Raw genomic sequence first — 12,923 nt, forward strand, 5'->3', positions numbered from 1 at the left:
ATTGGTCACAAAGTTCTTCTAAATGCTGTCTCTAGAGAATTCTTTACACTTTGCAATTTTTCTGTGTATGTGCAGTAACAATATTACAATGCCATATCTCATTCACCTTCTGTGTTTACAGTCCATCTCAGTATCTTAATGGCAGGATGGCTGCAGAGAAGTTTTGGTGGAGGCGTATGTCAGGTTCAGCTCCTGTTGTTCCACTCTGTGTTCCTTCCCCATTTGGCCAGCAGGTGTTGCTGGTCATCCCATCCCTCCTGTTGTCAGTCTTTGTGCTTCGTTGAGCATGTGGTTGCCTGTGAACCCCTCTGTCTTGTGTTCGAATCCTGCTTCCTCTGTTTTTGTATTTTGTTCGTAGGGTTTCTTTTGTATCAGTTTAGTCCTGTGATTTTGTATTCAGTTTTGGTTGCTTGTGTTTGATCGGTTTTTGTTATTCCCAGTGTTAGATTCTGTTTTCCCTGTTTCTTGGTTAGTACTTAGTTTCCCTGTTTAGTTCCTTGAGTTAATTATTAGTTTCATCTGTTTTCCCAACCCTTGTTGATTAATCTCACCTGCCCTTTGTTAGGCTTGTTACCCCTCTGTATTTAAGTCCCTGCCTCTGTTCAGTTCCCCAGTGGTTCGTTGATTGTTGGATGTTTGTGAAGTTTGTATGTTACGAGAAGATGATGTGTGTTAGTTGTGTTTAGTTCTTTGCCTGCCTGCCTGCCTGCCTGCCTGCCTGCCAGCCAGCCAACCTGCTCCTGGTAACCCTAGTTCTTTGTTGTCTGCCTTAGTTATCCTTTTTAGTTTTTGATCCCTCGAGGTCTGGTTTGTTTTTGTAAGTATTTCTAGTGTTTTTCTGAAGTGGGTCGTCCACTTCTATCTGCCTGTATCATGCCTCGGCCACACGCCAAATCCGCCCGGATCCATAACAGCGTATTGTTCTCATGAATGTTTCATTTGGGGATTTTTGCACACAGACTGATGCAGACGTGCAATGCAAGCTGTCACTACCTCGGGTTCTTCAGCCAATGAATTGTCTGGCTGGCGACACTAAGGTCATCACTTAGCTTTGCCAAGTGCATCTGTTACCATTTCCTTTCATATGATTAATCCATCTCATTTACAGATTCTCCTTTTTATTAATAATCAATTTATGAAATGTATTGTCTTATGTGTGAAGAGCTCAGCAAGGGGATCTGAGTGAGGCTGAGAGAGTATCTAAAGTGGGTATATTGTGTGTGAGTGTACCTGTTTAGTTATACTAATTTATGTAATGATAGTTTTACTAAGTGGGTGAATTCACAGCAAGGAAAGAACGGCCAGGTACTTCCTGTGACATCACAGAAAATCCTTGTCCTTAACCACATCATTCAATAACCATGCTGCCCTACAAGTCAGGCCTTAGCTGATGCAGGGAATGAATATGTAGGCTTTGGTGACCAACCTTGACAGGTATCTGAAGAAAAAAAATTATACCAAACGGTGGGAATTTAGAGCTGACAGAGGCAGCAAGACTGAATATAGAGCTGAGATTGTAACAGAAGGTTAAGGGGCATCAGGGAGAGCTGCTGAAACAGAGATGAAATGTTGATTATACATGTGCAGATGGAAGATTTCATAGTAAGGGGGCAAGAAATATCCCATCTGAAGACGAGGTCAGGATTTTCCTTCTTGTGCATCCCACTGAAATAAGATTGACCTATAAATAATTGTAACAGAAAAAGGTTAAATAGTCAATGGGGTTTCTTGTAGCAATTTCAATTTCAAAGATTGGTAAAAGATTTATTCAGCCGATACCTGATCATAAGATAATGAAGTAAGCATTAATACATAGCAATTTACCCCATAGTGCATGGAAAAACACTCATACACACACAGGTTTGTAATTATACCTTTGTGGGGACTCTCCATTCTTTTCTTTTGGGAAAACTCTAATCCCAACATGATGACCTTAACCCCTACCCAGCCCTAACCTTTACCTTAAGTAATCAAACAAAATACAAGACTTCTGGCATTTTTCCTCTTTTTATTGCATTCACAGATCTTTGTGGGGACCTGAAAAATGGTCCCGACAATGTAATATAAACCTAACACGTGCACGCACATACACACACACACACACATGCACCATCACTAGGGTTACCACTAACAACTGTTAACAGGTAGTAATGCAACAGACAGTACATGAGAAACAGTCAATGATATGAGAAATGTAAATGGAATCCCTTTTCCTAGCATAATTAAAAAGGAATAATACAGCTGACTAATTACATCCTTTCATTTTCCAATTAATTATCCTGGTTAGAGTTGAAGGGATGCTTGGAGCCTGTTTCAGGCAGCAGAGGGCAGAGGGCAGGGGCACACCCTGGATGGGATGCAATACAACACACAATCATATGCTATGGCCAATGTAGAGACTCTAATAGCTTAACTCAGTATTTCTCCATCCAGTCCTCAATGACCCCCCAGACAGTCCACATTTTTTCTCCCTCCCAGCTCCCAACCAATCAAGAACAACGAATACCTAGCCTTGGGAACTGGGAGGGAGCGAAAATATGGAATGAGGACTGGGTTAAAAAATGCAGGCCAACCTGTGTATCTTTGGACTGTGTGATGAAAACAGAGTAACCTATGCAACACAGGGAGTATAAAGCACATAGAGCAGAGGCCACATTCAAGCCAGCAGTGCTGGAGGTGTGAGGCAACAGGGCCACTAAATGCATCTTGGGAAAAAAAATCTCCCACCATAACTGAAAAGCTCAGTTAGTTGCTGACAAGTGCTGCTTGGCTTTGCTTGAGGAATTAATCAGTGGTTTGGGAGTGCCTGTGATCGAAAGGTCGCTAGTTCGAATCCCAGGATTGGCTAAATGATCAGCATGGTGAGGAAGGCCCTTAACCCCAACTGTTCCAGGGACTGTCTGATCCTGCTTTCCCAAAAAAGTATGTTGCTTAGGATAAAACATCTGCTAAATGAATTTTTAAAAAATGACAAAGAGAGCCAGTAGAGAACAGGAAGGACAGTTGTTGGCTGCAGTTAAAGAGAGCAAAGAAGATATATATATATAAGGAGTTTCACTGTGATGGCTTGAGGAGGGAGGCATATGACAGCTAAAAGGAGCCTGCAGAGCAAGGTTGACTGGTCAGATGTACCTGAACAAAGAGCTGAGACAGACTGACAAGAAAGCACAAAGCCAGCGTGATGATTCTGTATCAGAGTTTCCTTATATAGTCATCCCTGGTAACCAGCGAGAATCTGAAGACAGGGCAGCAACTTTGGCTGCCATCCAAGATCCTGTAAGGGTGAAAAAAAAAGTCAAGAGAGGCAGGAAGTGAGTTTTCTTAACAGCAGCTTGGCAGTTTCACAGTAGTCAAGGAACAACCTCAGGAATTTGTGCGTTTGGACGATCGGACCTTTAACGATTACACTTTCTGGAGTCCCTTTAGGGATGTAGGAGAGTGGGAACAATTACCGGGAGCACACTGTGTTGGAGGCAGAGGACAAACTCATTTATGAGCGATGGAAGGGGGAGAACTGTGTGACTGCATTCTTCTGGGTGACCTTTTTCTGCCCCCTCCGTATTGGTAGAAGACATGTATAATTTCAGATCTAGTCAAGGTCAGGTTGGAGTTTTCCTCCTGGTTTAGCGACCAATGACCTGGGGGGTGTTTCCCAAAACCTCCCATTAGCAATATACATAGCTGGACTCATTCAGTTGCATGGTTCCAACTATGTAAGATGCTAACCTAGTTAGCAATTATGGTTTTGGGAAATGCATCCCTGATTGTTAAATGGTACCTAAGGGAAAATCACAGTAGTCTGGGTGTGACTGCGACATTAAGTGAACATTTTCAACATTTTGTACATTCTACTTCAAAGATCTCTCTCACTCCAGCATGCGCTGTTGTCAAGTGTACAAAATTTGGTCATTGATGCGAACATTTTGTTTTGAAACCAAAACCAAAAATATGAACTATATTAATGATAAGCAAAGTATTACTTTAGCAACACAGAATTTTAAAATGGTAGTGGAAAGTATTTGATGTTTGTTTTATATGCATAGTTTTGTTTACTTGTAGTTTTTTCCAGATCTTATTTTTTTCAGTTTACAAATATTTTTCCTACAGTTTTAGTTTTCATTATCAATAATAATGCTGGTCTGACCACAAGTTTTGGATATAATGCAGTGCATAATTTAGTTTATAATGGCTAAACATGCAAGACAAATTAACAATAGCCCATAGACACCTCAGTGCTGACCACACAGATTATGCTCAATGGATTCATTCACCCTTTTTTTGTTATATTTCTAAACAAATTACCCTCTGACATTTTTGTTACGATGCCAGTTTCTCTCGAGTTTCCTTTAAAATATTTTCAAGGCAAGCCTTTAGCAATGACCTTGCATGCACTAGGTACAGAGATCTCTTTGTCCGAGCAGAAAGCTGCCAGATTCATCTTAATCGATCATCAGCTCAGCATTATGGTCGGAGGAGCAGAGCATCACTTTTGTTATGGTGATCTGGCGAGATCATGCGTCTGAGCTGCTCTTGCGCCTTCTGTGCCCTCCTCTCACTTAACTCCTTAGCAATTTCGATAATATTTTGTTTGAAATAAAAAAATAAGTTAAATCATTGAAAATGTTAGTAATTAATTATCCTTAAGACTTGAGGCGAGAAAATCGAACAAAAACACAATAAAGCAAATGTCTGAAAACTCCAGGACTTGATCTCCATCTCTCTACCTACAGCAAGCAAAGAGAAAGCGTGCGGGGACCCTGAAACACAGCTGCCACAGTCAACCCCAAGATGCGTGTGAGAACTTACTGTAAGCAGACATTCTGTCCACTGTGTCTCCTGCCATATGTTTCCTGGAATAGATTCTAGTAACCCTTTACTGGATAAGTAAGTAGAAGATGGATGGATGGATGGATAACCACATCCTTCGGCCCAGTGACTCATATTAGGTTTCGAAACATTGCTGGTTATTTGAAACATACTGTAGAGCGAATATGTGCGTACCCACTACAACATCATGATGAATCTATGGACTGTTCCAGGTGCCATAGGGCTGAAGATAGGGATGGGATCCATCTCATACTTAAACCAAATTTTCAAATTAAAAATTTACCACAAACTTTATCAGATTAAGGCAATTGAAGATGTACTATTGTAAGGATGTCTTCAAGTGTGTGGCTCTATCGGTTAAAATCCTGTGATCAGAAGGTTATTGGTTCAAATCCTGTGGTGGGCAGTGTCACAACTCGGGAAGGAGGGAGGCGAAGGCAGGCATCAGGGAAAGCGGAAGGGGCTTTATTCCAACCAAAACACGATACAAAGGGCAAAAAGGAAACACAGGGCTCAGGGCAACCAGAGGGGCGGGCAGGCAGGCAGGTGGGCACAACAGATGAGGGAAAAGACAAGAAGCACCTGGGATCATCCACATGAGGACTGAAATGAGAGGCACCTGGGATCATCCACATGAGGACTGAAATGAGAGGCACCTGGGATCATCCACATGAGGACTGAAATTAGAGGCACCTGGGATCATCCACATGAGGACTGAAATTAGAGGCAGGGTTAAATGAGGAACAGGTGCGGCTCATTAGCTCCACACCACGAAGAACACAGGAGCAAAAGGCATGTGGGGCGTGACAGACAGAGTAATGTTACCACTAGGCCCGTGAGCAAGGATCTCAACCCCAAATGCTCCAGGGACTGGCTGACCCTGCCTTCTCAAGTATATTTCACTTTAGATAAAAGTATCCTCTAAAAATTATTGATGTTCAAATATTACTACATAAAATTAAAACCATGGCCTGTAATACGCATATTTTATATTTTGTTTTATTATTAATGCTAAACTTGCTAACCTACGGAATGGTCATGAATGCAAATAATAAGTCAGAGACTGTGATTTTATTATGAATACATCTTTAATTAATGAGCCTTTTCTTAATAACTGAGAATGAAAACCCGCCCTTTACCTTATTGTATCCCATCGAACGTCTAATCCGTCCAATCAGACTCCAGTCTTATCACCATACTCAGGATTTCGTTTTTATTATGCTTATACTTATATAATCTTGATTCATTCTAGGCAATTACTTTTAAAATAACCAGTTTAAAACACCGGATTATGTGCAAGTGGTGTATCTTACACTGTGTCATACATTAATAATAATTATTAATACGGTTTTACTGGCAGGTAGTTGTGTGATCGGCATGCACATAAACTAATATTGGAAATAATATATATATTATAAAAATATATAAAAAATATATTTTAAAAAAATTTAACGCAGATTGTGAATTAATGCAAACTTTCACATTTGTGTTTAGTTGCATATTTCAGACGCTAGTTTGGAGCAGATTGGGTTTGTGCGAGGGGGCGTTATGATAAGGGGACAAAGGGTCATTTTGGTACCTCCTATTTCCTGGTAATCCCGTTCTACCGTAGTTTCTACGGAAGTGCCTATAACACACGAGAAATACTTATTACCCATGGACGCTGTATTTCGATAATAAATTATCCTTGTTAGTAACGTCAGCAAAGATAATGGAATAGATTTAATAGGCAGCAGACGGATGTTTGTGACAAGGCTCTTTTTTTTCTTAGCGTGCAAATTAAAATCGCAAGCTGAACTCTAGTGACTTTTTTGGGGTTCATTGCGTGTGCGTCGCCTGCTATCGCTAGAGTGACAAGCGCTTACGCCAATTATAGCGGCCCGCAAAACGCCAGCCTGTCAGTTGCTTTTACATAGACGGAGGACAGCAGAGGGAGTGTCGATGGGTAGTATAATCCTGAAAGCAAGACTACGCGGGTATTGTCGGAGAGAAGTATAGAATTAGAATTCCCATGTTATGCGGGGAATTCAGTTTGCATCCAATTTCTGCAAAAATCTTTAACTTCCCGAAACTTTCTGCGAGTTGAATAATAATAATAAGTAGGCCTACATGGAGCCAGTGAAGTACTACAGACTCTCAGAAGTAGAAGAACACAAGTCTCCCCATAATTGCTGGATTGTCATCAACAATAAAGTTTACGATGTTACCAAATTTCTGGAAGAGGTGAGAGAAGCTTAATTATTGACGTCATTATCGGGTTAGGGTATCATTCGTACCAATGGGAAAAAGGCACTGTGCTGATACCTATTTTAAAATGACAATGGACAGTCAGAAGATAAACTCTTTGAAACGAATCATGAAAAACAACAGCTATATCCATGAATATGAATGTTTGATTTACTAGTATAGTTTTTAGCTTGCGGTTTGAGGTAAATATTATTGCACAACAGGGCATGTTGCCTTGAGCTAAGTTAGAGGTGTTCCCCTAAAATTAATATCCTTAAACAAAGGAGCTGTCTTGTTGACTGATGAATGTCGGTGTGCTTTGTAACAAAATCTTAATGATAGGTGTCTGTATTGAGAGTGAATGGTATCGGAATTATATTGTTACTACAGACGACTCTAATTAGATCTAATTAATGAATACTTAAAATATACTGAATATAATTAGATGCCATTGGGTTACACATTTGCATAAACTTTTATTATACAGCCTGCCCACCTATATACACACGCTACTCCCACAATATTGACACGGTTTGACATGGACATGTCCCTGCCATCCACACCCAAATCTATACCCTTGCGTGTAATAATTGCTATTGACTCACTGGAGAGAAGGTCAGCAGGCGCAGGCATAGTACACGCATCAATGTCCTGGATCATAGTACCAGAACGTACCTGTATTTGCAGCGTCTGGGTTGGTGAGGATAATTCATTGTGATTTGCAGCCAAAGTAGCTGGAGAATGGAGACTCCATGATGGACATACCTCTAGTAACCTGTTCTGCCATTTTTATGATTGTCTACTTGGCTTTTTTTCACCTTAGATTTATTGTCCCAAACCATCTGGCGATGCCTCTGTTTAGGATATCCACGAGCAATGTCTCCTCAGGCTGGCCTTTTTAAGGTGCAGTGAGAATTACAGGTGTCGTTGTACTCATTTGATGATGGGTCTGCTGAGGTCATTTGAAATGCCAGTCTGGATTCTTCTCGGCGTCAACATGCTCCACATCAGTGCTTTTGATGTAAATAGCAAATGGTGAGGAGATCTCTCTGAAGACCAGGATTACTTCCTTTGTGTTACTAATGTTCAAGACAAGGTCATTCTCCTCACCAAGTAGCAGTGTATTTAATGTTTTCATTAATTTCCTTAATAATTGATTAAATGTCACATATTCCTCCATTTATTGAATTTGTGCACTACGCAACAGGTTGACTGGCTTCATGGGAATCGTGTTAATAATTCATTGCATTTTGCCTCAGTCAGGGTAAATAATTTCTCACATGTCACTGTGAGCGTATGCAGGGAGTCCAAAGTCGCAGCCTGGCTCATTACATTCAGGCCAAAGGAGCAGGAGAGCAAAGGTGAAACAACAGCAGGTCTTTTCTCTTTCACAGAAGAGGCTCCTCACCTATAAAATGTAAATTTAATGGCTTTAACCCTTCCACGGACACAAGATGTGTAGTCAAGCTCAAACAGTGAATGACCAATATGCCAGATGATTCTTCCTGGAGGAATTAACTGTAATGTTGAAATGTGCATTTTCTATAGTGTTTAAGGTTATTTTTCTTTGGCATTCTGGATTTGACAGGTGCACTTTAATACACAGGCTTACCCGGGCTAAAACTCAGGGGCCTCCTTTAAAAAGGAACTTGAACTTTTCTTGTTTGATAAAATTTTAAACGAGTTGCCAACGTCCTGTTTTGATCCAATCGTTTGCCCAGTGTTGTCGCATCTGGATCAAAATAGAAATTAATCTGAGCCGTGTGACTGATCCCCACCCCAACAATTTTTAAAATTTTGTAATTGGGAACCCAACCCCCTGGTCGACAATTACACAATCCTGAATTATAGCAGGGGGCCCTTTTACAACTCAAAAAGCCCGGGGGCTTCTGACCATAATAATGTGCCTCTGAGTAGGCAGATGGCAATCTTGCCTGATTTCGGCATTACTGGTTCTGCCAGCTACTGTACGTTTCATCACACCTTAACCTTTCTTATAGTTTAACTCCAAAAACAAGGCATTGCTGGAAGCCATGAATACATATTAAATATTTATTATAGCTAGATATGTTTGGGAAAATTAGCTAATCCTTATAACCTTTTCTGTTTAACTCTTCAGTTTGTCTGCAGGCTGCATTTTATGACTACTCCGAGCCGTTTCAGGGTTCTGAGATCACGGTGGGCTTTCTTGTCCCCAGTCCTCTTTGAAGTGTCCATAGTCGTCTTTGAAGTGTCCCCAGTCCTCTTTGAAGTGTCCCCAGTCCTCTTTGAAGTGTCCATAGTCATCTTTGAAGTGTCCCTAGTCCTCTTTGAAGTGTCCCCAGTCCTCTTTGAAGTGTCTCCCCTTGACCGTTTATTGCTCGTCTCCCATTTTGCTCTCTGCTGGGCTCTTTCTCACCCAGCATCCCGGGGGTGTGGAGGTCCTGTGTGAGCACGCAGGGGGCGATGCCACGGAGAACTATGAGGACGTGGGACATTCCACCGACGCCAGGCAAATGGCTGAAAGTTATGTCATAGGAGAACTGCATCCGGTAAGAAGCTGCCCCCCCGCTGGCTGCGTTTCCGGCAATTACAGAAGCGGTTGGCCAGCCTGGTCTTCCAGAGCCTCACGTTTTGCAGGTTTCGATTCGAGTTCGGCTCTCAGTTGGCCATTACTATCAAAGCATCTAGACAAACCTGATGAATCACCTTGACACTGTACTGTGTGAATCCCAGCTCGTTTAAAACGCTTCTATGATACCTTGTTTGATTTGCTTGTGACATCTTCACTGAAGATGACAAATTTGTAATCAACCAAATTTGCATCAAGCTACCCTGTCCAGGAACAAATACAAAATTATTTGTTCAGAGAGCAATACGTACGCAAGGGGGAGATCAATAACATTTGCAATTCAGTTCCGTTTGACTTGTCTCATCAGGTTCAATCAGCGTCTCAGGTTAACGAAACTTAGTCACTGATTTAATTGTGTCAGTGGTCAATGGTTTGTATGGAAATAAATAGGAGAATTCTACACACTGTGGGACACTTCTTTGATTGATAGGCTTTATGGTTTGTTGGTCATCTTGTGTAACTGCACAAATCATACGCAGTTTACATTACCTCCTCGCTACTGCAAAACCTCTGAACTTTTTATTTATTGCCTGTTTGCACGCCCTGTTACTGTGATGCTAAGTGTACTATATGTTACTATATGTTACACCGGGGCATGAAGAAACATTGTTTCATCACTCTTTGTATAGGTATGAAGCTGCTGCTGACAATAAAGTAACCTTGAACCTTGAACATCTAATATAGGTTTTTATTACTATATTATACAGTGTGAGGCAGTATCGCTGACCCTGGCAGCAGTTTCCAAAACTGTATACAGTATTTTAGCGTATATATTGGGAACCAATCATTGTATTTAAATAAGTGTCACTCAGTTTTATCTGATTCGCATTGACTTAAACATAAATGCTTAAATTACCAATTTTTACAAGTTACAGGTAGGATTGTGTAATTTTTAGCAGTAATTACCCAGATATATACTTCCTCTTGGTAACATTTCTGATCCTTGTCATACATTAATCAGCCTCATAGGCTGAGACTATAAGAAAGTGTTAATTTGCTTATAATTGGCTAAGACTACACTACTGATGGCATTATATAATTAGCAAAGAAAATCCACAGCATGGCTTCTGCATGTTTAAAGCTCTTAAGTGTTATGCCAAGTTGGTTAATATTGAGAATTGTATTATACAGCATAATGGTTGCCTGTATGCATATTAAATTAGTAATGATTAAGTGTTTACTGTTTGCCTGATTTACCGCAGTAGTTTATTAGTTACTTGGAAAAATTATTTACTATCTATGGAATTAACTGTCGCCTATAGGATTTCCTTTGTTGCTGTCTGATATTTTTATTGATTATTGATTTTTTTTTTCTTTTCAAAGGAGGACCGAGAGAAGATTGTAAGTTCCCTGGTAAGTAATGTGTGTGTTGAATACCTTTTCAGGATGATTAATTGCAGTAACTTCTGAATGAAAAACTGTACCAACACAAAGACCTTCTGTCAATGTCAAGAAGGGCCCCAGTGACTATAGTTTTTGGCAAGCAGAGGCAAGAATAGAGAATTTACTACTACAAAGTGATCATTCAAGATTGTTGAGTATGTTGATGGTTTCGTTCTGCTTAACTACACAACGATTTAATGAAAGGCACTAAACTAAATGTTAAAATAACAGACTATTTCCAGTCATTTTGCTCACTTACCATACAGTACATTACTTAATGGCTTGTAGTTCTTGGCACTGTGTTAAATATGTAATTGTTTAGTTTCATCTCAAGAAAGTAAACTGATACTGTAAGATATACAGCATTTAATTTTCCCTTTTCAACGGTTTATAAAAAATAACAAACAAAAGACAGCATTTTAGTTATACCAATTTTTGTATCAAAATATGATTCACAGGACTTTGAAAACGATGAATAGCTATTTGGTCCCAAAAATAAAATGTAAAATTAATTAATAACTATGAAGGAGTCACATAGGTTTGCTTTGGTTTACTGACTTTTATTTTTTCTGCAAGCTCATTGCATTATGCAAATAAAATTTATTTATGTTCTCCTTCCTTAGATGCCCCCTGGCAGCCATTTTCAGGACAGCACAAGGTACTGCTAATGGAGCCATTATAAGTACTCAATAAGTACTTGATAAGTAACTGATAATTACTCCACATCTGTCAGTATGTACAAGGCTGGAACCAGGCATAAGCAAACTGGGCAGCTGCACACACACGCACACACACATGCACACACATACACACGCACACACACATGCACACACATACACACGCACACACACATACGCACACACGCACGCACACACGTGCACATAAATTAGTATGTTTTTTAAATTATTTCTAAATGACATATATTTATATAAGAATAATTTGATAAAAAACAATAAAAAAATGCATAAAATGATATTGTTTACAGGCAGACACATGGTCGGCTTGAGCTATAGGCAGAACAGACAGTGACTCAGGGCTGCTGAATTACCCACGTTGCGGAGGAAGTGAAATGATCACCACTTTTCTTGCTGGGGGGGCCTCCCAAGTAAAGGGGAGCCCCTGAAAAGATAGTTCCAGCCCTGGGCGTCGTCAGGTCCGATCACTTGAGCTATATCCCCGAGTATTTTAGCCCTGGTGCCAATCTTACTTCAAGAATGAAAAGTCAAGCCCCAGCTGAACTTGGCTTAGCCCCCTGATCTTTTCAATAGCTAGAAACGCCCCTGGTACCAGCCTTGGCTGTATTAACTGTATTCTGTGGTTATATGTGCTTGTTCCTTACCCATGACTCCACATTTCCCTGTAAGCCACTTAATCTGGTTGTTTCCTTTTCCCTCTAGCTGGTGGTCAAACTGGGTGATCCCTGGTCTAGCGGCGCTGGCTGTCACGGTCATGTACCGCATGTATATCTCCGAGGAATGACCCGTGTAGACCAGTCCTGCGTTACCATAGCCTCCCAGCAAACCATATGCAGTGAAAGGGCTTCATCACTATGATTATTATCTAATTATACACTGTTGTGTAAATGAAGACTTTATTTCTTGTGTGCATTCTGAGTCACACCCCTCAGAGATACTTTGATGAATCAACAAAAAGAAAAGCCGCCGCTGTGCCTGACTTTATGCTCCTTTTACTTTCTCTCAATCACTTTTGCAGTTTCAAAACCCACCTTCTGATGTAAATGACTTCAATCAAGTGTTTAAATAGTCAGGAGCGATTAAGCCTTATAATTGAAAACCTATTGACAGTATTAAGCTAGACAAATTAAATATTTATGTGGTGTTAAATAAAGAATCAACGTCCACTTTGCAGAAGTAAA

General features: G+C 40.3%; 1 protein-coding gene across 1 annotated transcript; it reads left to right on the forward strand.

Annotated features, from left to right (window-relative positions):
• The first annotated feature begins 6,443 nt into the window (after positions 1–6,443).
• On the forward strand, positions 6,444–12,923 carry cyb5a (cytochrome b5 type A (microsomal)). The gene is made up of 5 exons (XM_023800311.2): positions 6,444–7,050; positions 9,456–9,584; positions 10,988–11,017; positions 11,671–11,705; positions 12,445–12,923. Exons 1-5 carry the CDS (start codon positions 6,937–6,939, stop codon positions 12,524–12,526), a joined length of 390 nt encoding a protein of 129 aa, XP_023656079.1. The 5' UTR covers positions 6,444–6,936; the 3' UTR covers positions 12,527–12,923.

The sequence above is a fragment of the Paramormyrops kingsleyae genome, chromosome 1, assembly GCF_048594095.1.
Source record: "Paramormyrops kingsleyae isolate MSU_618 chromosome 1, PKINGS_0.4, whole genome shotgun sequence".
NCBI classification, from domain to species: domain Eukaryota; kingdom Metazoa; phylum Chordata; class Actinopteri; order Osteoglossiformes; family Mormyridae; genus Paramormyrops; species Paramormyrops kingsleyae.